General features: G+C 62.5%; 7 protein-coding genes across 7 annotated transcripts; all 7 read right to left on the reverse strand.

The window, feature by feature from the left end:
• Positions 1-241: 241 nt before the first annotated feature.
• On the reverse strand, positions 242-3,367 carry LMJF_08_0980 (hypothetical protein; the record flags this gene model as incomplete). The annotated part of the gene is made up of 1 exon (XM_001681075.1): positions 242-3,367. One exon carries the CDS (start codon positions 3,365-3,367, stop codon positions 242-244), a length of 3,126 nt encoding a protein of 1,041 aa, XP_001681127.1.
• Positions 3,368-4,542: 1,175 nt separating this feature from the next.
• On the reverse strand, positions 4,543-5,523 carry LMJF_08_0990 (conserved hypothetical protein; the record flags this gene model as incomplete). The annotated part of the gene is made up of 1 exon (XM_001681076.1): positions 4,543-5,523. The coding sequence occupies one exon, from the start codon at positions 5,521-5,523 to the stop codon at positions 4,543-4,545; it is 981 nt and encodes a 326-aa protein (XP_001681128.1).
• Positions 5,524-6,254: 731 nt separating this feature from the next.
• LMJF_08_1000 (conserved hypothetical protein) lies at positions 6,255-13,610 on the reverse strand (the record flags this gene model as incomplete). Its single annotated transcript, XM_001681077.1, has 1 exon — positions 6,255-13,610. The coding sequence occupies one exon, from the start codon at positions 13,608-13,610 to the stop codon at positions 6,255-6,257; it is 7,356 nt and encodes a 2,451-aa protein (XP_001681129.1).
• Positions 13,611-16,538: 2,928 nt separating this feature from the next.
• On the reverse strand, positions 16,539-17,585 carry LMJF_08_1010 (cathepsin L-like protease; the record flags this gene model as incomplete). The annotated part of the gene is made up of 1 exon (XM_001681078.1): positions 16,539-17,585. The coding sequence occupies one exon, from the start codon at positions 17,583-17,585 to the stop codon at positions 16,539-16,541; it is 1,047 nt and encodes a 348-aa protein (XP_001681130.1).
• A 1,718-nt stretch (positions 17,586-19,303) lies between these two features.
• Positions 19,304-20,350, reverse strand: LMJF_08_1020 (cathepsin L-like protease; the record flags this gene model as incomplete). Its single annotated transcript, XM_001681079.1, has 1 exon — positions 19,304-20,350. One exon carries the CDS (start codon positions 20,348-20,350, stop codon positions 19,304-19,306), a length of 1,047 nt encoding a protein of 348 aa, XP_001681131.1.
• Positions 20,351-21,791: 1,441 nt separating this feature from the next.
• On the reverse strand, positions 21,792-23,123 carry LMJF_08_1030 (cathepsin L-like protease; the record flags this gene model as incomplete). Its single annotated transcript, XM_001681080.1, has 1 exon — positions 21,792-23,123. The coding sequence occupies one exon, from the start codon at positions 23,121-23,123 to the stop codon at positions 21,792-21,794; it is 1,332 nt and encodes a 443-aa protein (XP_001681132.1).
• A 1,730-nt stretch (positions 23,124-24,853) lies between these two features.
• Positions 24,854-25,900, reverse strand: LMJF_08_1040 (cathepsin L-like protease; the record flags this gene model as incomplete). Its single annotated transcript, XM_001681081.1, has 1 exon — positions 24,854-25,900. The coding sequence occupies one exon, from the start codon at positions 25,898-25,900 to the stop codon at positions 24,854-24,856; it is 1,047 nt and encodes a 348-aa protein (XP_001681133.1).
• Positions 25,901-25,935: the final 35 nt, after the last annotated feature.

The following is a 25,935-nucleotide window of genomic DNA, read 5'->3' on the forward strand; positions in this document are numbered from 1 at the left end:
ATAGTCGTTCGAGGGCGTCGCGGCAGCGCCGGCAGCACTCCGCAACGCCACAGCCGGCAGACTGCACGAGCGGTGCCGCATATGACCCGGACACCCCGCATGCACCGGCCGCTGGTGCGCCGTTGCCAACACCGTCTCCGCCTGGGCTTGAGCAGCATCACTCCCGTCGACTTGTGATATTCCAGCGCAGGAGCTCGCAAGTTGGGTCACGTGCCACATGCCCAGCACCATCTCCGCGTTCTCATTGCCCGGGTGCAACAGCGGCCGTGTTGAGAGGCACCGAAGCACCCGCCTTCATAGGCAGCATCGCAGCAGCGGTGCCGCTTCCAGCGGCGCCAGTGGCCTGCAAAGGTGAGTGACCCACACAGCCGTCCAGCGGTGTTAATGTGCCAGGCCGATCACGCGGCGCACGTGCCACCGTACTGCTCACCTCTAAGGAAGTGGATGTAGCACTGCCAAGGTGCAACGGTTGCGAGGCGCGCAGGTGTGCGAGGTTGATGCGATCCCCCCCGCTCAACTGCCGTCCTGGAGCTGGCGTACGGCGCACACGCGTGGCGGCTTGCACGGAAGATCCTCTGCCGCTCCGCTCGCTGCCAGCAGCAATGGTGGCGGGTGACGGTGTGGCGAGTTCCACTGCCGCCGGGCCACTTGCCTCAGTCTGCTGCTTGTCAGCGTTGTAGGTGCGACGGGCGCGCACCGACGATGCCGTCGCAGGCGCGGGAACCGCTGGAACGATCGTGGTGGGATTGGTCGGCGTGGCCGCCGTGTTGCTGCTGCTGCCAACATGGTTGCCGTTCAGCCGGGTTGTACCAGTCTGCCCCTCCAAGCTGAAGAACGTCGCTGGCGGCTTCGATCCGCTGTGAGACGACGGGACCGGTGCACTGCTGTGCGCTACCGCCGCGGCCGGCGTGCATGCCTCGTGTAGCAAAGACGGCGTAGAGTCGTAGGAGATGGACTCGGTGCTCTGAGCACGACCGCTGCGCGCGCGTTGGTCAGAGGCACCGGCGCTGGATGTGCGGCTGCTTGTGGTCAGTCGCCAACGCAGTGCTCCATCACCGTCGGGGGTGCGCACCGACAGCGGCGGCTGCGTGCTGCCGACGCTCGGCAGGCAATCGGCCGAGGACGGCATACGCGTGTCACATGAGGTGCTGTGCCTCATAGTTCCTGTCCTGACGGTGCTGCGCCGCGATGAATCCAGCCGAGACGCCTGTGATACGCTGATGTGCGAGTCGCCAGTATTTCCGGGCGAGGTGGTCGTTACGGCGGTTAGCGGTGTGCGAGACGGGGGCAACTCGGTCGTGCTGGCGGAAGAAATGATGACGGCGGGGCGCACCTGCTGCTGCGGCTGGTGTGGCAAGGTGATTCTCTGGAGAGCGGCGGATCGCCTCGGAGATGTCTGCGTCACAGACCGAAGAACCCCCGACGTGGCGGATGTAACGCCAATGGCGGTGAGCGACAGAAGCGGCGGGCGCGAAAAGGTGGTGGTGCTGGTACTAGTCAACAACGACGTCGCCTGATACGTGTGCACCGGCGTCGGCAGCGCACCGTCACCTCTTTTCTCACGCTCTTCAGCCTCGTCTTCGCGCTGATCAACACTCCTGAGGTCTGCTCCGTGCCCGTCACGACCCGCTTTCTCTGAGATGGGTGTGGGAACACCCGGGCAGGTCTGCGGCGACCTCGGTGGGTGCACAACGTGTTGCCGCGCATTCTCCGGCGACATTGTGTGCGTGCTACAGCTAGCCCGCGAGTCGTCGATATCAGCGGCAGCCTGGTCATTCTCCTCCTTGGAAAGGCCAAACGAGGGCAGATGGTTCGTCCCGCGCACCGCCTCACTGCTCTCTTGGCCGGCTTCCTTCTCAAACGGAGAAATACTTGGAGGCGACAGCATCCCGCTGTGAGCGGCCGGCGCCGTGACAGAGATGCGCCGTGCAACCTGGACACCGCGCCCACTTGTCATGCATGGTGATATCGTTCCCGGCACGCTCTTCTTAGTGTCCGATGACGTCGATAAAGTCGCACGAGTCGCAGGCACAACGCTGCTAGTAGCGCAAGTGTGAGCACCGGCGTTGGTCGCACCAGCCGGTGTGACAGACCTCGGCGCTCGCTGTCGTACTGGCCACGGGCTTGTTGCGTCACCACTGGTCTCCGTGCAGTCCTCGAGCAGCAAGATCTGACCCTGATAGCGATTCTTCGCAGAGGCGAGGCGCTGGCGCTTCAGCGGCGAGGGGACATTATCCCTCTTCCTCCTAGTATGCGATATGCGTGGGGACGACGCCCTCGCTAGTGGCGAGGCGGCGGGAGGAAGCTGAGTGTCCGTTGCGACGGCCGCTCCAGCGCCGCTCGTGGCTCCGCGACATCCGTTGTTGTCGTTCTTTTCCTCCGCACGCAATGTAGTGGGTTCGTCAAGGTGGCTGTGCTCGCCGCCCTGTGCCACAGCGAGAGGCGAGGTCGAGCTCGTTGTGGGCGTTCCCCCTACAGTGGCGCCCTGCCCCTCCCGTGGCCCGTCCCCGCTTGTATTGAGACCGTTGTCGCACTTCGCCGCCGTCGCCGTCGGTGATGCGCGTGCTGGTACATCGGCTATCGCACGAGCACCGCCACTATTGGCGCTGCGCTGTCTCGGCTGCCGTGCTAGCACTGGCTGCTGCTTCAGCAGTGCCGCCGCGCGCGTCATTCGTGTGCCACCCGCCCCAGCAGCGCAGTCACTACGCGCTCGGCTGACCGCGATGACCGCCGGCGGAGACACCCTTGCCGTCTGTGTACTCGCTTTCCAGTGCGCTACCGGCAGCGCATCCGACATGGCTCGAGTCTCACGCAGCCGGTCCAAATTTTCAGACGTCAGCTCGGACTTCGACAATGTTACCGTTGCAATGGGGGCGGTAGTTTCGCTTGTGGTAGTTGTCACAGGGCGCGCCACAGCCGTGGGGGTGGCCAGGCCTTTGCCGGCTGCACCGGCACCGGCGCGTGGCGAGGCCCCGCCGGCGCCGCTGCGGGGCGACACGCGCAGCTTGTCAAACTTGTTGAGGCCGAGCCCTGACGCCCAGGCCGCACCGGCGCCACCGCCGCAGATGACCTGCGCGCCAGACCACGCCGTCAAGGACGAGCCAGACATGCACGTTTGCTGATCACTCGCCAAGGGCGATACGCCGCGTCGCATCGACGCACTCGGCGAGATGCCCAGCGGCACGTTCACCGCGGGAAAGGGCCAGGGAAGGCTCTTGAAGTGCTGGCTCAGCACTTCACTCTCGAGCTCGGTCGACACGTCCGACTCGTCTTCCTCGTCCTCCTCATCGATACCGTCGTGTCGCTGTGGCGAGAGGGGCGGCAGGGGCGGGCGCTCCAGCCGCTGCGCTGGCCGTATCGGCTCCATGCTGATGGTCTAAAACTTGAATGAGAGAAAGAAGGGAGGGGGAGAGGGAGAAAAGTGATCGTGTCCTCTTTCAGCGTGTCTGTGTGAGTGTATGCCTGTGTGTGTGTGTGTGTGTGTGTGCGTGTGTGTGTGTGTATGTGTGTGTGGCTGTGTGTATCAGTGATCAGGGAGAACAGAGAGTACCCACAGACTCAGAGAGAGAGAGAGAGACAGCTACGCGTGCGAGAGCCCCAAAACAGAGGAAAACTAGAGTCGCTGAAAAGCTGATCGGGATGGGAAGTCCGAGATGTATGGTCACGGTGATGGCACGTGAAAAGGACGTGCGCGAGAAGAACAAGAACGCGAACCAGGTGCGGAAGAAGGTTGAACAACGACCGGGAGAGGGAGGAACAGGTGTCTGCTTGTGTGCTAGTAAGCGTGCTTAAAAGCATGCATGCGTGTGCGTGTATCTGGGTATGTGATCGGCGAACGATACCGCCACGAGCAGACGCATTACACACTTACTTTTCAATGTGCTCACTCTCCGCCAGGGTGCACGAGCCCGACGCCGCTCTGCCCACCGGCCGGCCACACGCCCCATCGCCCGGTGCATCCCCTCTAGGGGGGCTCGGCCCCCCCCCCACACACACACACACACGTGCGCCGTGTGAGGGCCAGGTCGGATACGCGCGGGCCACGTGGACACCCTGCTCACCATATGGGTGGGCACAGGCGCCTTCACAGCCGCAGGCCGCTCCGAGGCAGCGCCATCCAGAACCCCGCCGCCGGCATCAGTGGCAGTAAACTGCGCTCAACTCCCCACGCCGTAGGTGTGTGGCCCTGTCACCACCACAAGCAGTTCGGCATTCGGCAGGGGATGGGGGGCTGCCTGGCGGCTCCCCACACCACCACCACACACCCACAGAGAGAGAGGGGTGGGGTGCACGGTACCCGGTTAATACCACGCACGGAGGAGGGGGGTACCCGACCGGCCATCACGGGGTGCCCCAACGCACACACAAAAAGCAAATGGGACGACAATAGAAGAGCAGCGATGTGAGTGTTCGGCCCCCACCACCACCCCTTTTTTCTGCCCCTCGGTCGCTTGCGCGCTTACACGCACACACACACACACACGCGCGCACACACACACACAGCGTGTGCATGTCTGTGTGGCCTGTTGGCGCTGGCGGCGTCTAAAACAGCTGTAAGTCGTTCCACTCCTTGCGCTGCCGCTCCAGCTCCGCCGCCAGCGCGGTCTCTTCCTTCTCTTTTTCTTCCTTGAGTTTACGCCGCCGCGCCGCCTCTTCGCCCAGGCGCGCGGCCTCCAGTTGCTGATCTCGCAGCGCCTCCATCCGCCGCTTCTGCAAGCGCTCCTCGGCTGTCATGCTTTCCTCGGGGCCAAACCTATCGGCGTCACCACCGCTGCCGCTCACGCCGCGCTGCGCGGCCGCCGCCTTCAACGCCGCCTCTTTCTTTCTCTGCTGTTCGAAGGCGACTTTGAAGCGTACGAGTTTCTTCTCGTCTGCCAGCTCCTTGTGCGCCGTCTCGAAGACGGTGAAGGCATCCTGCACGTGGGGCAGCTGGCACTTGTCGGGATGCAACGCCTGGGCCATCTTGCGGTAGCGCCGGTCAACGTCGGCCACGGTACAGCTGCTGGGGTCCACGTCGAGGATGACGAAGTAGTCAGTCGGCTTGCACTGCAGCACCCGGCGAATCTCAGCCGCCTTCTGCGCGTCACTGGACAGACCGCTGGCAACTAGCTGCGTGAGGGAGCCGAAGGCGATGGGCGGCAGCGCGGTCTCCGCCTCACGTGCGCGCTTCTGCCCCGCCGCGGCACCAGCGGCCGGGATAGTGCGACTCCCTGTCGCCGTGCCGGAGGTGCCCTCCTCCGCTAGTCGATCCTGCTGCTTCCGATACGCCCGCTTCAGGTGGTAAAATATGGACTCCTGGCTGAGCGACTTGTGCACCTTCTCCGCAGCGTGAAAGGCATCCGCGGCGTTCGCGAGCTGGCACTTATCCGGATGCAGCAGCAGCGCAATCTTGCGATATTGCCGGTTCACATCGGTCAGCTCGCATGTGGCGATGTCGAGCTGGAGATACTCGAAGGGGCTCGCCTTGCGCGCCTCGCACGCCAGCAATCGCGCAATCTCAGTCGCCTGCTGCGCCTCGCCCATCCTTGAGAAGAGGGCTTTGATGCTCTCCGTGAATGTGTGTGTGCGGGTGCCGGTGTACACCCGCCGCCGCACTCGTCAAGGTGTCCCAACAACCACCGCGCGGCCTCCACTCCTGCTGTGGGGTGCTCTCAGATGTTAGCGAAATGTAGAAAGAAGCGGAAGTCCAGGGCACATGACAGGTTGGAGGTGCAACCTGTCGGCTGTGGAGGATGGTGCTTGAGAATGGGAAGAAAGATGGAGAGACCACGGCACACGGTGAAGTGGGCATCAAGGACGAAACAGACAGCGACATGGCGGCGCAGTGCTGAGGGCCATCGGCACCGAGATGAAGCCTGTAAGTTGAAGAGCCCTAGTGACATACGGTCACACGGTAGCCCGCCCCTGCCTGTCCCCACCACCACTATCACCACCGTGGCAGTCGCGCTGCCGTGAACGTGTCTGAGTGCGTGCACGCCGGCATGCATCGATGTCTGTCGCTTCCGACGTCCCCGTGTCCAGTGCGCACGCGCGTATTGGGGGAAGGGGAGAGGGGAGGGGAGGGGGGGGGGGGGGGGGTCTGGCATCATGTAGAGCAACACATAGATAAGAAAGAAGGCCGTTCGCGTCGCCGGCATCGTCCACACACACACACACACACACACACATCGGCGAAGACTCGCATAGAGCAGAAAGAGCACTCATCTTGCTCGTGTGGCTGCCGCATGGCGCATCCGACTTCGGCACTGCTCGGCTCAGAATAAGTTCGCGGAGGTGAAGATCTGACGCAGTACCTGCGGCAGCACATCGGTTCGCATGCACTCATACCCGTGTCCCGCCGGTAGCTGCTGCTGCAGGTGCGACGCTTGCGCCCCAAGGGTGGCGATAAAGATGCAGAACATCTTCACCTCCGGCTTGCTCTGGATGATCGCCGTCAGCTCGCGCGGCGTGATGCCATACTGGCGCAGGTTCGCGTCGCTGATCACAAACACAAAGTACGAGTCGCCCCTCTCCTTCGTCACCAGCTCAATGCTGCGCCGCATCGCTTCGACGGTGTTGTCGCCGGACCAGCAGTACTGCGCGTACGCCAACATCTTCTGACAGATTATCATGCGCTCCTTTTGGTTCGCAGGTGGGGCGCCGAAGTTAACGAGAGGGATGTTGTCGCTGTCGCCGTTGTGGCCAATCATGGCGTAGTCCAGCTTCGACTCGAACCCGGCAAAGGCCTCCATGATCATGATAGTCGTCTCGAGCAGCTTCGTCAAGCGCTTATCCATGCTGTTGAAGCGGTACATGCTCGCACTCACGTCTAGCACAAAGACCAGTCGCTTCTTGTGCTGCTGCTGAAACGGGTTCGTCTCCTTCGAGTCGACGCGGCGCTTGTATACGTTCTTTTCGCCAACGATCCCCTCGACGAGCTTCTTGTCGTCCCACACGCCGTCCGTCTGCCCTGTAATCCACACCCGCTCGCCCTCAGACGCCTTCAGCCCCATCAAGAGCGTCCGCAGCTGCGCCACCGCCGGCTGCACGCGCTCCTGCAGGCCTTTGTACTGCTCGTACTCTTCTTCGGACATGCCGATCGACTGCAGGCGCTCCTTGAGCGCCTTGCGGCCCATCCGCCGCGCCTCCTCCATCAGGTGTTTCGGGACCTTTCGCTTCTCCTCGGGCGACACCTGATGCACAGGGTTGCCCTTGTCGAGACGGTAGGGCCCGATAATCCCTCCAAGCCCCGCAGTGTCGGTGCCCCCCGTGCCGCCGGCCCACGTGTTGCCGCCGTGGTGCTCCTTGTCGTCGATCTCGCCGTGCTTCAAGGTGCCGGAGGGCTGCTTGCGCGGTGTGCTGTACTTCATCTTGAAGTCCTTCACGTCCTCCTCGCCCTCCTCGACAGTGGCAGCGTCGCCGACAGTCGCCGCGTTGCCGGTGAGCAGTGACGACCATTCTGAGTAACGCTGCCGCACGCGCTCACCATCCACATCGGCAACGGAGAGCTGCTGCGACGTCGACTGCCATGCGTAGACAGTGCCGCTGCGGCTGTCAAGGGACCAGCGGTTCTCTGCGGCTGCAGCAGCGGAAGGCGGCGCGGAAGCCGCCTGAACCGCCGCCCCAGGGGCGCTGGCAAACGTGCGCTGTGTGGCGTGCTGCGTGTCGATTGCGGAGACCGTTCGGCCGTCCGGGTGGATGTGCAGAAGCTGATGGCGTGCGTCGTCAACAAGGGTGGTGAGGGCGGGCAGGGCGGCGCTCGCGGCGGCAGAGCCGGTCTTACTCTTATAGTAACGCAACTGCAGCCCGCTCTCTGCGGTGCCCTCGACGCGAGCGTAGACGATGTTGCGACTGGCAGGGTCGTCCTTGTCGATCTCGGAGGTTCCACCGGCGGGTGACGGTGTGCTCGCTGAAGACCCTGCAGCAGCAGCAGCAATACGCCACACCGACCCCTTCAAGTCTGCTGGAACAAGAACGTCATGTGACGCACTGCTCCGGTCGCGTGCAGAGAGGTACTCCGTGGGCCCATCATCACCTGCAGCAACTGTGGGGGCCTCCACGAGCTCCAGACATTGCGTATCCGGCGAGAGAGGCAGCATCGTCGCATGAGCGCTGCCGTCGGCTGCCACCGAAACCTTCACAACGCCAGCGCGGCGATGTGCCCTTCGTTGCGACGCCTCACGGACGTCACCGACAGCAGCAGCCTCCATCTCCACTGTCGCCAATCGACTGCCCACGAACCGCAGCGACACCACCGGCTGTGGGAAGCTCACCCTCACCACTCGCCCCTGGAGGACGAAAAGGAGCTCCCTCGTGGTAGACGAGGCGTCGGCAAAGCAGATGACACCGTGGCGGGGACTCACGTCAAGCACACGGACACCTGCCTGCGCGGCTGGCGGCGCCGATGCAGCGTTCAAGCACCGGTCTAGGTGAAGCGGCAACACAGGCCCGAGAGACGCGGTGGTTGCTGCGCCAGGTGTCTTGATCACTGCTGTCCTTGCTCCTTCTGCGACGCCCATGCGCGTCATGTACAAGTCCGAGGCAGCACCCGCCAACACGTCAATCAGCGCCGTGCAGCCTGTCTTTTGAGAGGATAGCAGCACAACACCCTGCGGAATGCGCCCGGCGGCCGATCCAGTGCTGTCGTTCTGGTGCAGCAGAGACCTCCGCACACCCGCCGTCTGCGACCAGGTCGCCAGCGACGGCGGCCAGATACGGCGGCGGTGCTGCTGCTGCCCCACGGTGTCACATGCCTCGCCGTCACCGGTGCTCCAAGGAAGCGCCTGTGCAGGCAAGGTGAAACCAGTGAATCGGAAGAGCGAAAACGGGTGCGCGGTTGCTGCCGCCAGTTCCGTGGCGTACGGCGAAGTCACGTCCGCAAACCGCACGTGGCCCACCGGCCAGAGCGGCGCCAGTTCCCCCGCCTTGTCGGCGACCAAGTAACGAGTCTCTATAGAGGAAGGCGGCAGGCGCACGGTCGCGACAATCAGCCGCAGCCCTGCCGCACCGGGCGATGATTTACTCGCGTCGCCGCTGCTGTCCTTTCCGGACGTGCGGCGAAGCAGCAAGACCGAGAGCAGCGGCATTGTCGCCGCCTCCATTTCCGCATCGGCGCCGCCAACAGCCGTCACAGAGGTCATGGCAACAACCGTGTCGGTGCTGGGGTTCACGAATGGCAGGGTAAAGTGGCTTGCCCATTCCGTGAAGGCCTCTGCGGCGGATGAGGCGGCGCCGGCAGAGGGCGTCGCTGGCGATGCAGGGAAGAACGACTCTGTGGGATACGTTGTGCTCCACAGCGTTGCCGCTGTGCCGCTCCCGCGACTGCCCTGTGGCCGCGCCGCAGCCGCCTCCTCTTCCGCCTCCACAATGCGCGACAGGAAGCGATGCTCGCTGAGCGTCACCTCTGCTGGGAGGCAGACGAGAGCGGCAAAGTGGGCAACATCCGCCGCCGGCGCCGTCGTGGTCATCGCGGTCATGGGTAGCGTCACCAGCTCCTTAGAGGGCAACAGGGGTGTCGGCTGCCCTGCCTTGTACGGCTTGAGCCGCTGCAGGCCACCTTGTTGAATCATTGGTTGGAGGTAGTTGGCGAGCACCTGCCGCACCACCCGCAGCGTGCTCTCGTCACGGGCGTCGAAGTTGAAGACGTTGTTGAGTGCCTCGTAAACTCCGTCTTGCGGATAGCGTGACATGTGCTTCACCACCGCGATCAGTTCGCGGAGCGAGAAGGGGTAGGTCAGGTTCCCTTGCGTGAAGGCGCTCTGCAGCTCGAGAAAGACCAGAACGAGGCGTTCGAGTAACGGCCGCGGCAAGGTTGGCGCGTAGGCAGTCAAGACACGCAGCTGCGACTCCGCGTCAGGGTTGCCCATCACGTACGCGGCGAAGAGGTCGCCACACTCGCGGAAGAAGTCGTTGCCGTGAAACGGAAAGCCTGGCGGGTTGGCCAACACGATAATGCGAAAGTCCGGGTGAATGGCGATGCGCTGCGTCGTCCCTGCCACCTCCGCTGCCGCTGTTGCGTGCGGTTCCATCGCGGGGTCGTAGATCTGCCTCCCGTCACCGAGCCGCATCTCGCGGTCCTCGATCAGGCCCTTCAGCACCTGCACCACCTCGACAGGTGCCTTGTCGATCTCGTCCACCACAAGGCAATGACCCCGCTGGACCGCCTTCACCAGCGGCGAATCCTCCCAGACGACCTTACCGGCCTCTACTGTGGGGTTAATCGTCAAGCTGCCCACGGTCGTGTCACGGTGTAGCTGGATGTAGTGCCGCGGGATGCCGAGGCGTGAGAGAAAGGCGTCCACCACCTTGTTCTTCCCCACGCCCTGGTTGCCGATGAGGAGGATGTTACTTCCCATGGCGTACTGCTTCGCCAGCCAGGCCAGGATCGACTCGTGCACTCGATTCACATAGAACGCGGTGACGTAGGGCACCAGGGCCAGCTCCGCCTGTGTGTACGCGCGAGAGAGCAGCAGCACAGGCTCGCCATTCACGTTCCAAAGTCGACTCGAGCTCATGGAAGCCTCGCCGCCGGTGCGGAAGGCGTCATCTGCAGCCACAAGAGCTTCGGCCTCCGCAGTCGGTGATCCTGACGTTGCGTCACCGCGTCCCGTCGCCGTGCGGGCGCTCGGCTGTGCCAGCCCGCAGCTCTCTAGCGCGTGCCGCACCTTGGTAGCGGCGACGCCTGTCATCAGCGGCAGCAGCAGCGTGTTGCGCACACTCTCCTCGATGCGTGATGGATAACGCACGGCAGAGCGGACGAGCTGGCGCAGCTGCCGGAGGCTGAGCTGCGGCATCTTGCCGTCTGTGCTGTGAAGCTCCTCCAGCTCGTTGCACAACTGGATAAGTTGACCCACAACAGCCTCGATGCGCTGCTGGGTCGCCACCGGTGCCTCTTGCTTCCGCCACGCCTCTGCCTGCAGCAGCCGTGCCTCTGCCTGTGCGACTTGCCGCAGCACCTGTCCCAGCGCGTCCTCGCCGGCGTCCGGCATTGCCACCATGCGGAACAGCGTTGTGAGGTCTTGTGTGAAGAAGTCCCGCGCGCCTCGGCTTCCGGCCGCACCGCCGCTGACGGGTAATGGCGGACGTGCCGTTGCCACCACTCGAAAGCACGGGTGCACCGGGAAGATCTTCCGCTCCCGCATGTCTGCATCCGTCGGTTGCCACACCACCGCTCCGGTACTCGGGTCGCGCTCGGTAATTCTCTCCTTTAGCAGGTTATACTCCATCGGCGACTTCAAGATTGTGCCGTCAGTCAGCACGGCGCTCTGGTCCACGAGGACCTGCTGTAAGGATGACAGCATCCCGCTCGGCAGCTTCTCCATGCCGTCCAGCACGACGAGCTCGCCGTAGATGGCGGCGTGCAGCAGTGGCGAGTCCTGCCACGTCGTGTTGCCCGTCTTGGGGTCCGTCATGCGCTGCTGGAAGAGGTCCTTGTGCGTCATGTCTGCGTACAGGTGCATCGTCGACGCACGTCTGTACCCCAGCAGCCGCCCAAACGCGCGCACCATGGCTGTCTTGCCGCAGCCGGTGGGGCCAAGCAGACAGATGTGTTGTCGGCTGGCGTGCACCTGCAGCATCGTCTGCAGGACGTGGTAGTGCTCCGTTGTGAAGACCGTGGAGGGCGCAGCGGTGGTGCGGAGGTGCTCCGCGACGTCCCACCCAGCAGTGCCACTCGCGTGGAAGGGCCCGCGTGAGAAGAGTGCCTGAGCTCCCATGAAGACCTTCAGGAGGTACGTCCCCGAGTGGCCGGGATGCGCAGCGCTATGCTCAGCAGTTGCCACCACCGCCTCTGCCACCACAACCGGCACACCGGAGAAAGTCGTGGTGGATGTAACGTTCCGGTACTGTAGGATATAGTTACAAGTCTGCTGCACCGTCAATGGAACGCTAGCGGCCGACACGGCACCCGACACGAGCTGGGCCGAGCGAACGTAGGCACGCGCGGCCGCTGCGCCGCAGGGCTCGTCATCCCCTGACTCCACGTCTTGCCCTTGCACTAGAGCGCGCAGCCTTTCACTCACACGCGACCTCTTGGAGGGTGGCTCGCGCACTTGGTGGCGGTGCGGCGGATTTAGTTTACTATTCTCACTGCTGGAACGGTGAGCATGCACGGCGTTGGTGGTGAGATCAGCTGCGAGCAGCAAAGGTGGATACACACGGCAGTGCTGAAGCACCTCTGCGTACTGCGCCAGCCGGCGGTGGTACTCCTCGACGTTCGCGTACCCCGTCGTCGCGCCACCTGTGCCGCTGCGGGTGAGTTGGCGGGCGTAGTAGGGCCATGGAAAGCCCCGCATGACAGCCTCGCCTACCGGTATATCAGGGAAGATGGCGAGCTGCTGGGCAATGGTGGCGAGGGCCCAGCTGCCTAAAGTCTGCAGAGGACTGCTCGCCACAGCGCCGCCGCTGCCGCTGACGCTGTCCGCGTCATCCTCACTCATGGCGGCGTCAGCACCATCCGTGAAGAGCTGCTCCGCCATTCCACCGCTATATTGAATGGGGGTGTACGGGCTTCTACCACGGCCACACGCCGGCGCCGCTGAGGCAGAATTTTTCTTGCTTGGCTTGCTTAGCTGGAAATCGCGCGTGGAGTCGTTGATGGCGGTGATGGCCGCGCGCAGCTGCACCACCTGTGCGAAGCGGGCCGACTGCCGCTCCTCCAGCTCTGCCACTTTCTTCGCCCGCTTGTGGTTGTTGCTGCTCTCGCCAGCCGCGCTCGCCATAGACGACGATGGCTTTACGAATGGCATCGGCGTGCGGACATACAGGCACTGGAAGCGCGAGCGCAGCGGAGGATCGAGCGGGTTGCCTTCGTAGGGCGGCACCGGCACCGTAATGCCAATCACGCGGAACTTCTCCGAAACGCGCACCAGGCCCATCTGAGCCAGCTCACGCTTCGCCTCGGCAATGAGTTCGGCGCTTGGCACACCATCGCTTGGGCTGTGCAGCTGATGGCCCCTCTGCTGGAGCTTCGACTCATAGAGCTTCTGCAGTAGCGAGTCGTACCGCGCCGGGTGAATGAGAACGGAGCCGTTGTCGAGGTGCATCTCACGGTTTTCAAGGAGGTTGTTGATCACAGGCAGCACATTGCGCTCCACCCGCGTCAAACCCTCTAGCACCAACAGCTGGCCCTCCACGGCAGCCGAGACAGCACTTTGGTCGTCGTAGATGAGGTTGCCGTTCCGAATCTCGCGACGCTGTTTCAGATCACTCTCGGTGATGTCGCTGTTTAGGTAAACGACTCGGATCTCGCGGCGAGTGAGGTGACTGTAAAGCATCACCAGCCAGCGCATGGCGGGGCCGGGGTCACCGATGAGACACATGTCCTGGCCCAGCTGCTCCTTCTGCGCGATCCAGCGGAGGTAGCTCCGCGTGAGCGGGTCCTGCAGGGTGAAGAATATGCTCTCCTCCGCCAACGCACCGTCGTTCAAGGAGGGTAAGCCGCCGGTGGGGTTCATGGCTCCCGCCTGCGAATCGACCGCAGCCATCGATTGAAGGTACGGCGCGGTGTGGTCGACGCCGGGGGAAGCCCAGACCACTCGCTCGGGGTGCACCGCGTAGTCTGGCACCGGAATGACCACATCGCCGATGGTCAGCTGCGTGCTGCACGGCACCTCCACGCTATCCTGTGACATGGCTGGAGTTCCAGCGCGCCGAACGCCTGCCAGTGGGGCTCCTGATGCACCGTCACTGCCCTCAGGGCTAAAAAGGGGCTGCGAGGTTGTCAGAGATGACGATCGATAATGCCGACGTGACCACGCTAAGGTACTGCCGCCGCTAGCAGGTAGAAGGGTAGGCGAGGGCCTAGCCGACTTGACGCTCGACGATGATGCTAAGGGCAGCGGCAACGGTGTCGAAGATGGGGGGAGTGCTACTAGGATTGCGGATGTGGTAGTCGTGAAAAGAGAGGTCCATAAGGGGCAACGGAGCGCATGACCTGGGCCTGCAGCACGGCGGTGGCAGAGCATGGACAACAAGACACACACACACACAAGAAACCGTCGATGACAGCAGCGTCGCGGGCCGGGGCAACGCTGCCCTCCCTTCTCTTCTGTTTCGTTGAACGTCTTCTTTTTCCTGATGGAAGACGAAGAAAAGGCGAGGAGGTGCGCGATGAAGAAGTGGCCGTAAACACTTTCGGATGACGATGGTGGTCGTGGTCGTGGTCGTGAGCTGAAAGGGCAGGCGGGGAAGAGGGAGGCGCACAGATGGCTGACCGAACTGTAATCGGATGGATCTCGTTGCTGTTGGACGGTATCCTTCTTTGCAGATGTTCGTAGATGCACACATGCGTGTGAGAAAGAGAAGGCACGGGTGAGTGGGGAGACGGCATAGAGAAACAGAGGAGGGGGAGGGATGCTGCACACAGACACCTTCTCATTGCGGGGTCTTGTCCGTGTCCATTGCAATCGCCGTCTTTCACGCTCTTCGAACAGTGGCGCCACCCCCCTCCTCCCTTACCCTCGCCCATAAACGAGGTGGGGATCGCTGCATTCAACGCCCATCCTCAGACGCGGCTCGCCGTGATCTCTTTTTGTCTTTTCGGGCACTTCATCCATGACTTCACATGCCATTGAACGGGGTAGGGGGCTTAGTAGAAGAAGAATATCGGCGGCTGCACGCAGTGGGTGTCGACCCACTCCACTACGCCGCGCCTCTGAGCATGGTTATCAGCCAATGTGCGCCGCCTCCTTGAGCTGGCGCCCCTGTAACTGCTGCTCTCCTCCCTCATCCTGCACTTCCTCCGCAAGTGGCTCTCGCATGCCGTCGTGGTACATCATTGACAGAAGAAAAGAGAGAACTGCTCCGCGGCGTTGACTTTCTCCTCGCTCGGCGGTGCTGCTTCGCCGACTCCTCTTTCGCCATCCCTCACCTCCCGCCTCTCCTCACCCCTCCACTAAACCCATGTGCGTGAACACGATGAGCACTCGCCCAGCAGCATCTGTTCACCTACACGGGGGGAAGATGCGTGCATGAACAGCGGAAAAGCAAACATGACGCGTCAACGGAAGAAGGGGAAGAAGAGGGGGAGATAAAAGAAGGGGGCACGAGTGGGCGTCAAGCAGCAACAGCAAACAGGAAACGAGAAAGAGAGAGAGAGAGACGTGAAGCACCCAAGAAACACACACACACACACGCACGTCGTGTTCTCTCTTCTCCCCCCTCCCCCAAGTTTTCCTGGTGTGGCTTGTGCTCTGCACCTCTTCTTCCCCTCTACTATTACTGCTTCAGAGGACGGAGGTGCAGAGGGCTCTTGTAGTCCCCCCATTGCTATACATATCCTTCCAGGACAGCTCGATCTTTCATGGTTTTTTTGTTCGGGGGGGGGGATCATAGAATTCCCTCGTCCTCCTCCGCGCGCTCGGGGGCATCGGCAGAGGAGCTGCTGCGCACCGCAGAGAAACGCGGCAGAAGAAAGAGAAGAAAAAACAAAAGAACACGCTAAAGACAGATATACAACAAGCCCATCACCATCAGACGCATCGCTTCTACACACACACACACAGACGTACAGCCTCCGCCATCCCTCCTGCGAGAATCGCGAGCGCCACTGAAGATACAGAAGAATAAGAAAGGGTTGAGAGCACACAAACACACACACACACAGGCACACACACACAGAGAGAAAGAGCACTCATGTCACCCGCAGTGACTTGAGTGTGGCCCCGCTCTTTTGGAAGAAATGCCGCCGGCTACATTTTTTTGCTGTTTCCAAATGAACCACGGGAGACGATACTCCCACCGTGGAGTTTCGTACTCTGCTTCGGCTTCTCGCTGTCCCCCCCCCCCGACTTCTGCTCTCGAACGCCTGCCTGCCTTCCTGACTGAGCATAAGTGTGTGCGTGAGTGTGTGTATGTGTGTGTGTGTGTGTGTGCGTGCGTGCGTGTGTGTGTGTGTGTGTGTGTGTGTGTGTGTGTGTATGGGTAGGTGGGTGGGAAGAGAGCGACAACAAGGGAGGGCACGCGAGGGGAGGACAAGGCGCGAAGCGAGGGCGGGCAGAATAGCCATTGGCGGTACACCACGAGTTGCGTGGGGCCGCAGCTCCTATTCACAGCGCGCCTGCTCGTCCATTTTCCCCCTACGCTCCGCCTCACCTCGCGGAGTCTTCGGCAGCATCGCCTTCCTCTTCCTCGCCCTCACATCTCGCGTCCACGCGGAGCGGCCACGGCGCGCGTGCACCCAAGGAGGTCCCCTCACGCGCGCGACATCGCTGCCACCACACACACACACACACACAACGGCACCCACGCCTACACGCACGCCCCACCCCTACGTGCACTTGCAGGTGTTCATAATAAGGCTCAAGAAAAACGGCGCGCACTTGCCATCAGGAGTCTTGAGGCGCAGCCCCGGACCAAAGCAATCAGGGTTCGAGTACGGGTACATCAGCAACTTGTGCAGACTGCACTTGGTCCTAGAGGAGCCGCCTGCCCCCGGTTCTCGTAGCACACTTGTTGGCGGTGAGAAGATTGTTTTTTGCACCCTTTCGTGCAGCACATGTCGCTTGTAGATCATCTCCTCCATCGTCGCCCGTTTAAGAGCGCGCTCTTCGCTCTCCGTGCTAGAGATAAGGGGTGGGGCTCTGCGACACATGCACGGACACGGGGTACCCAGTGAGCAGGCACGCGTTCACCCCCATGGTCACGCGCACGTAGCCCTTCTCGCCCCAGTCCTTACCCCACGAGTTCTTGATCACCCAGTACGGAACCTCACCAGTCATGTTGTACCCAACGAGCAGCACGCCGTGGTTCAGCTGCTCACCAATGCAGCTGGTCAGGACGCCGCTATGGTAAGACATAAAGGAGCTGGCGTCGACCGCAATCGAGATGGGGCCATTCTTCGCAAGCCACGCAGCCATAACTCTTTCGCTGCTTTCCATCGACACGTACCCGTCGATTCGCGCACCGGGAGCGAGTTCACTGCTGTTCGAGCACTCGGGCACATAACCAAAGGTGGACGTGTAGGGGTAGCTCTTCTCCGTGAACACGGTCCCGTTCATGTTTCGCAGCACCCACTCGAATGCCTGCAGCATCAGCCCGCCGCCGCAACCATTGTCCACGTGATCGCAGCTCACCAGCTGCTGCTCCGACAGCCTCACCAGCTTGTGGCCGGCAACGGCCCACTGCGACTCGATGTTGCCGACCGCCGAGAACGCCCAGCACGACCCGCACGCACCCTGATTCTTCACCGGCGTCACGGCGCCCTTCTCGCGCCAGTCCACCGCATCAGGCACCGCCGACAGGTCCGCGCGCGCCTTGCGGTAGTGCTGGCCGGCGTGCTGCTTCGCCGCTGCGAAGTACGCGGCGCCGTTCAGGTAGCGCGCGGCGAACTCCGCCTCCGACAGGTCAAAGAACTTCGTGATCCCGAACCTCGCGTGTGGGTTCCTCGCCTGATGCTCGCGCATCAGCTCCAGGTTGCGCTCGAAGTTCGCCAGCCGCTGCTGCTCCTCGGTCAGCGTCCCGTACGCGCGCTGGTACGTCCGCTTGAACTCCTCGAACAGCGCAGCAGCCGGCGTGCCCACGTATATCGCGCGCGCAGGCGCGCAGGCAGCCGCAAGCACCACGCACACAACCGCAACAGCGCAGAGAGCGGCCCTCGACGTCGCCATCGCGGAGGCGGGCAGTGAGGGGAAGAGAAGGAGGCAACGAGGACAGCGAGGGGAGAGCACGTGCAACGCAGACGCCACAACTCGCACGCTAAGACCGTGGCGGGTATATAGGAGGCCGCTAGTGGTGGTGGTGGTGGTGGTGGTATGATGGTGGTGGTGGTGGTGAGAGTCTGTAGAGGGCGTCGGGAGAAGTCGATCACGGCGCAGGGCAGGTGGGGACGGGGACAGTGCAAGAGAGGGAGGGGACGTCGTCACAGGCAACGCAGGCGCGGACAACCTCACACAGCAGCGGTGCATCCATGCATCACGCACGCAGGGGAGAGGGCGAGGCGCACAGCGACGCGCGTCACACATTCCCCGGTGCATGCGCTGCGTGTCAACCCGAGTCGGGGGAAAAGCGACGGTGCTCGTGAGGCCGCTGGCGTACATCACTCGGTACGCACACGCGACACTACTGCTCCCGCCAGCGCACCAGGGCCATCCCACTGCAGCGCTCCGCCAATGCCGCCACGGCAATCCTGCACACGCGCACGCACACACAGCCGCGTACACTCTCACCCTCCATCCGGTGCACACACGTGTACAACTCATATATATATATATATATATGTGTGTGTGTATGTGCGCATAGTCTTTCCCTGGACATGCTTTTCTCTGGGGACCGTTACGCCTCACGCACACGCGCGCGCGTGCACAGAGAAGAGCCGACGAAGCAAGCACAAACGATAAATAATCCGTGGATGCGGAAGCGGGGGCCAACGCGGGCGGAAGGCGTCCGACAAGCAGTGCACACATGTACAAGCACGCAAGCGCGGTGTGAAGGCAGCACACGCACACAATGCAGGGAGATGGGGGAGGTGCGCACGCACGGTAGATGATCCAGCACAGACGCACCACAGTCAAACCACAAACGAAGCGCTTACTGAGGGGGGAAGAGAAAACAAGGAGTGGGAGATGTCGCTGAAGGCAGGAAACAGAAGTGAGCTGAAGAAGCACACAAAACAAAGAAGCACACAAAGCACATAAAGAGTCGGACGAAGGCAGAATAACGGGCGCGCGTGTGCACGTGTGTGTGTGTGTGTATGGGTAGGTGGGTGGGAAGAGAGCGACAACAAGGGAGGGCACGCGAGGGGAGGACAAGGCGCGAAGCGAGGGCGGGCAGAATAGCCATTGGCGGTACACCACGAGTTGCGTGGGGCCGCAGCTCCTATTCACAGCGCGCCTGCTCGTCCATTTTCCCCCTACGCTCCGCCTCACCTCGCGGAGTCTTCGGCAGCATCGCCTTCCTCTTCCTCGCCCTCACATCTCGCGTCCACGCGGAGCGGCCACGGCGCGCGTGCACCCAAGGAGGTCCCCTCACGCGCGCGACATCGCTGCCACCACACACACACACAACGGCACCCACGCCTACACGCACGCCCCACCCCTACGTGCACTTGCAGGTGTTCATAATAAGGCTCAAGAAAAACGGCGCGCACTTGCCATCAGGAGTCTTGAGGCGCAGCCCCGGACCAAAGCAATCAGGGTTCGAGTACGGGTACATCAGCAACTTGTGCAGACTGCACTTGGTCCTAGAGGAGCCGCCTGCCCCCGGTTCTCGTAGCACACTTGTTGGCGGTGAGAAGATTGTTTTTTGCACCCTTTCGTGCAGCACATGTCGCTTGTAGATCATCTCCTCCATCGTCGCCCGTTTAAGAGCGCGCTCTTCGCTCTCCGTGCTAGAGATAAGGGGTGGGGCTCTGCGACACATGCACGGACACGGGGTACCCAGTGAGCAGGCACGCGTTCACCCCCATGGTCACGCGCACGTAGCCCTTCTCGCCCCAGTCCTCACCCCACGAGTTCTTGATCACCCAGTACGGAACCTCACCAGTCATGTTGTACCCAACGAGCAGCACGCCGTGGTTCAGCTGCTCACCAATGCAGCTGGTCAGGACGCCGCTATGGTAAGACATAAAGGAGCTGGCGTCGACCGCAATCGAGATGGGGCCATTCTTCGCAAGCCACGCAGTCATAACTCTTTCGCTGCTTTCCATCGACACGTACCCGTCGATTCGCGCACCGGGAGCGAGTTCACTGCTGTTCGAGCACTCGGGCACATCACCGTTGCCGGAGACGTAGGGGTAGCTCTTCTCCGTGGACACGGTCCCGTTCATGTTTCGCAGCACCCACTCGAATGCCTGCAGCATCAGCCCGCCGCCGCAACCATTGTCCACGTGATCGCAGCTCACCAGCTGCTGCTCCGACAGCCTCACCAGCTTGTGGCCGGCAACGGCCCACTGCGACTCGATGTTGCCGACCGCCGAGAACGCCCAGCACGACCCGCACGCACCCTGATTCTTCACCGGCGTCACGGCGCCCTTCTCGCGCCAGTCCACCGCATCAGGCACCGCCGACAGGTCCGCGCGCGCCTTGCGGTAGTGCTGGCCGGCGTGCTGCTTCGCCGCTGCGAAGTACGCGGCGCCGTTCAGGTAGCGCGCGGCGAACTCCGCCTCCGACAGGTCAAAGAACTTCGTGATCCCGAACCTCGCGTGTGGGTTCCTCGCCTGATGCTCGCGCATCAGCTCCAGGTTGCGCTCGAAGTTCGCCAGCCGCTGCTGCTCCTCGGTCAGCGTCCCGTACGCGCGCTGGTACGTCCGCTTGAACTCCTCGAACAGCGCAGCAGCCGGCGTGCCCACGTATATCGCGCGCGCGGGCGCGCAGGCAGCCGCAAGCACCACGCACACAACCGCAACAGCGCAGAGAGCGGCCCTCGACGTCGCCATCGCGGAGGCGGGCAGTGAGGGGAAGAGAAGGAGGCAACGAGGACAGCGAGGGGAGAGCACGTGCAACGCAGACGCCACAACTCGCACGCTAAGACCGTGGCGGGTATATAGGAGGCCGCTAGTGGTGGTGGTGGTGGTGGTGGTGGTATGATGGTGGTGGTGGTGGTGAGAGTCTGTAGAGGGCGTCGGGAGAAGTCGATCACGGCGCAGGGCAGGTGGGGACGGGGACAGTGCAAGAGAGGGAGGGGACGTCGTCACAGGCAACGCAGGCGCGGACAACCTCACACAGCAGCGGTGCATCCATGCATCACGCACGCAGGGGAGAGGGCGAGGCGCACAGCGACGCGCGTCACACATTCCCCGGTGCATGCGCTGCGTGTCAACCCGAGTCGGGGGAAAAGCGACGGTGCTCGTGAGGCCGCTGGCGTACATCACTCGGTACGCACACGCGACACTACTGCTCCCGCCAGCGCACCAGGGCCATCCCACTGCAGCGCTCCGCCAATGCCGCCACGGCAATCCTGCACACGCGCACGCACACACAGCCGCGTACACCCTCACCCTCCATCCGGTGCACACACGTGTACAACTCATATATATATATATATATATATGTGTGTGTGTATGTGCGCATAGTCTTTCCCTGGACATGCTTTTCTCTGGGGACCGTTACGCCTCACGCACACGCGCGCGCGTGCACAGAGAAGAGCCGACGAAGCAAGCACAAACGATAAATAATCCGTGGATGCGGAAGCGGGGGCCAACGCGGGCGGAAGGCGTCCGACAAGCAGTGCACACATGTACAAGCACGCAAGCGCGGTGTGAAGGCAGCACACGCACACAATGCAGGGAGATGGGGGAGGTGCGCACGCACGGTAGATGATCCAGCACAGACGCACCACAGTCAAACCACAAACGAAGCGCTTACTGAGGGGGGAAGAGAAAACAAGGAGTGGGAGATGTCGCTGAAGGCAGGAAACAGAAGTGAGCTGAAGAAGCACACAAAACAAAGAAGCACACAAAGCACATAAAGAGTCGGACGAAGGCAGAATAACGGGCGCGCGTGTGCACGTGTGTGTGTGTGTGTGTGTGTGTATGGGTAGGTGGGTGGGAAGAGAGCGACAACAAGGGAGGGCACGCGAGGGGAGGACAAGGCGCGAAGCGAGGGCGGGCAGAATAGCCATTGGCGGTACACCACGAGTTGCGTGGGGCCGCAGCTCCTATTCACAGCGCGCCTGCTCGTCCATTTTCCCCCTACGCTCCGCCTCACCTCGCGGAGTCTTCGGCAGCATCGCCTTCCTCTTCCTCGCCCTCACATCTCGCGTCCACGCGGAGCGGCCACGGCGCGCGTGCACCCAAGGAGGTCCCCTCACGCGCGCGACATCGCTGCCACCACACACACACACACAACGGCACCCACGCCTACACGCACGCCCCACCCCTACACGTACTGGCAAATGCTCTTGCTCGAGCCGGACCACGATATCCCGCACTTACCCTCCCTTGTCACCGTATACTTGGCCTCACCAGTGCAATTCATGGAGGTGTAGGTGAGCTTCAACACCTGATGGTCACCGCACTCCATCTGAAAAGAGCCGCCTGCCCCGTTCGGCAGGCACTCTTTCGTGGGGATCACCGTCGTCTTGCACCCCTTTCGGCAGAAATAATCCGTGCAGGTGATCTGCTTCACCGTCACCCGTTTAGGAGCGTGCGTCGTGGTGGTCGTGTTTGGGCCAGGGGTGGGGCTCTGCGACACATGCACGGACACGGGGTACCCAGTGAGCAGGCACGCGTTCACCCCCATGGTCACGCGCACGTAGCCCTTCTCGCCCCAGTCCTCACCCCACGAGTTCTTGATCACCCAGTACGGAACCTCACCAGTCATGTTGTACCCAACGAGCAGCACGCCGTGGTTCAGCTGCTCACCAATGCAGCTGGTCAGGACGCCGCTATGGTAAGACATAAAGGAGCTGGCGTCGACCGCAATCGAGATGGGGCCATTCTTCGCAAGCCACGCAGCCATAACTCTTTCGCTGCTTTCCATCGACACGTACCCGTCGATTCGCGCACCGGGAGCGAGTTCACTGCTGTTCGAGCACTCGGGCACATCACCGTTGCCGGAGACGTAGGGGTAGCTCTTCTCCGTGAACACGGTCCCGTTCATGTTTCGCAGCACCCACTCGAATGCCTGCAGCATCAGCCCGCCGCCGCAACCATTGTCCACGTGATCGCAGCTCACCAGCTGCTGCTCCGACAGCCTCACCAGCTTGTGGCCGGCAACGGCCCACTGCGACTCGATGTTGCCGACCGCCGAGAACGCCCAGCACGACCCGCACGCACCCTGATTCTTCACCGGCGTCACGGCGCCCTTCTCGCGCCAGTCCACCGCATCAGGCACCGCCGACAGGTCCGCGCGCGCCTTGCGGTAGTGCTGGCCGGCGTGCTGCTTCACCGCTGCGAAGTACGCGGCGCCGTTCAGGTAGCGCGCGGCGAACTCCGCCTCCGACAGGTCAAAGAACTTCGTGATCCCGAACCTCGCGTGTGGGTTCCTCGCCTGATGCTCGCGCATCAGCTCCAGGTTGCGCTCGAAGTTCGCCAGCCGCTGCTGCTCCTCGGTCAGCGTCCCGTACGCGCGCTGGTACGTCCGCTTGAACTCCTCGAACAGCGCAGCAGCCGGCGTGCCCACGTATATCGCGCGCGCGGGCGCGCAGGCAGCCGCAAGCACCACGCACACAACCGCAACAGCGCAGAGAGCGGCCCTCGACGTCGCCATCGCGGAGGCGGGCAGTGAGGGGAAGAGAAGGAGGCAACGAGGACAGCGAGGGGAGAGCACGTGCAACGCAGACGCCACAACTCGCACGCTAAGACCGTGGCGGGTATATAGGAGGCCGCTAGTGGTGGTGGTGGTGGTGGTGGTATGATGGTGGTGGTGGTGGTGAGAGTCTGTAGAGGGCGTCGGGAGAAGTCGATCACGGCGCAGGGCAGGTGGGGACGGGGACAGTGCAAGAGAGGGAGGGGACGTCGTCACAGGCAACGCAGGCGCGGACAACCTCACACAGCAGCGGTGCATCCATGCATCACGCACGCAGGGGAGAGGGCGAGGCGCACAGCGACGCGCGTCACACATTCCCCGGTGCATGCGCTGCGTGTCAACCCGAGTCGGGGGAAAAGCGACGGTGCTCGTGAGGCCGCTGGCGTACATCACTCGGTACGCACACGCGACACTACTGCTCCCGCCAGCGCACCAGGGCCATCCCACTGCAGCGCTCCGCCAATGCCGCCACGGCAATCCTGCACACGCGCACGCACACACAGCCGCGTACACTCTCACCCTCCATCCGGTGCACACACGTGTACAACTCATATATATATATATATATGTGTGTGTGTATGTGCGCATAGTCTTTCCCTGGACATGCTTTTCTCTGGGGACCGTTACGCCTCACGCACACGCGCGCGCGTGCACAGAGAAGAGCCGACGAAGCAAGCACAAACGATAAATAATCCGTGGATGCGGAAGCGGGGGCCAACGCGGGCGGAAGGCGTCCGACAAGCAGTGCACACATGTACAAGCACGCAAGCGCGGTGTGAAGGCAGCACACGCACACAATGCAGGGAGATGGGGGAGGTGCGCACGCACGGTAGATGATCCAGCACAGACGCACCACAGTCAAACCACAAACGAAGCGCTTACTGAGGGGGGAAGAGAAAACAAGGAGTGGGAGATGTCGCTGAAGGCAGGAAACAGAAGTGAGCTGAAGAAGCACACAAAACAAAGAAGCACACAAAGCACATAAAGAGTCGGACGAAGGCAGAATAACGGGCGCGCGTGTGCACGTGTGTGTGTGTGTGTGTGTGTGTATGGGTAGGTGGGTGGGAAGAGAGCGACAACAAGGGAGGGCACGCGAGGGGAGGACAAGGCGCGAAGCGAGGGCGGGCAGAATAGCCATTGGCGGTACACCACGAGTTGCGTGGGGCCGCAGCTCCTATTCACAGCGCGCCTGCTCGTCCATTTTCCCCCTACGCTCCGCCTCACCTCGCGGAGTCTTCGGCAGCATCGCCTTCCTCTTCCTCGCCCTCACATCTCGCGTCCACGCGGAGCGGCCACGGCGCGCGTGCACCCAAGGAGGTCCCCTCACGCGCGCGACATCGCTGCCACCACACACACACACACACACAACGGCACCCACGCCTACACGCACGCCCCACCCCTACGTGCACTTGCAGGTGTTCATAATAAGGCTCAAGAAAAACGGCGCGCACTTGCCATCAGGAGTCTTGAGGCGCAGCCCCGGACCAAAGCAATCAGGGTTCGAGTACGGGTACATCAGCAACTTGTGCAGACTGCACTTGGTCCTAGAGGAGCCGCCTGCCCCCGGTTCTCGTAGCACACTTGTTGGCGGTGAGAAGATTGTTTTTTGCACCCTTTCGTGCAGCACATGTCGCTTGTAGATCATCTCCTCCATCGTCGCCCGTTTAAGAGCGCGCTCTTCGCTCTCCGTGCTAGAGATAAGGGGTGGGGCTCTGCGACACATGCACGGACACGGGGTACCCAGTGAGCAGGCACGCGTTCACCCCCATGGTCACGCGCACGTAGCCCTTCTCGCCCCAGTCCTTACCCCACGAGTTCTTGATCACCCAGTACGGAACCTCACCAGTCATGTTGTACCCAACGAGCAGCACGCCGTGGTTCAGCTGCTCACCAATGCAGCTGGTCAGGACGCCGCTATGGTAAGACATAAAGGAGCTGGCGTCGACCGCAATCGAGATGGGGCCATTCTTCGCAAGCCACGCAGCCATAACTCTTTCGCTGCTTTCCATCGACACGTACCCGTCGATTCGCGCACCGGGAGCGAGTTCACTGCTGTTCGAGCACTCGGGCACATCACCGTTGCCGGAGACGTAGGGGTAGCTCTTCTCCGTGAACACGGTCCCGTTCATGTTTCGCAGCACCCACTCGAATGCCTGCAGCATCAGCCCGCCGCCGCAACCATTGTCCACGTGATCGCAGCTCACCAGCTGCTGCTCCGACAGCCTCACCAGCTTGTGGCCGGCAACGGCCCACTGCGACTCGATGTTGCCGACCGCCGAGAACGCCCAGCACGACCCGCACGCACCCTGATTCTTCACCGGCGTCACGGCGCCCTTCTCGCGCCAGTCCACCGCATCAGGCACCGCCGACAGGTCCGCGCGCGCCTTGCGGTAGTGCTGGCCGGCGTGCTGCTTCGCCGCTGCGAAGTACGCGGCGCCGTTCAGGTAGCGCGCGGCGAACTCCGCCTCCGACAGGTCAAAGAACTTCGTGATCCCGAACCTCGCGTGTGGGTTCCTCGCCTGATGCTCGCGCATCAGCTCCAGGTTGCGCTCGAAGTTCGCCAGCCGCTGCTGCTCCTCGGTCAGCGTCCCGTACGCGCGCTGGTACGTCCGCTTGAACTCCTCGAACAGCGCAGCAGCCGGCGTGCCCACGTATATCGCGCGCGCGGGCGCGCAGGCAGCCGCAAGCACCACGCACACAACCGCAACAGCGCAGAGAGCGGCCCTCGACGTCGCCATCGCGGAGGCGGGCAGTGAGGGGAAGAGAAGGAGGC

Source organism: Leishmania major, chromosome 8, assembly GCF_000002725.2.
Source record: "Leishmania major strain Friedlin complete genome, chromosome 8".
Lineage (NCBI taxonomy): Eukaryota > Euglenozoa > Kinetoplastea > Trypanosomatida > Trypanosomatidae > Leishmania > Leishmania major.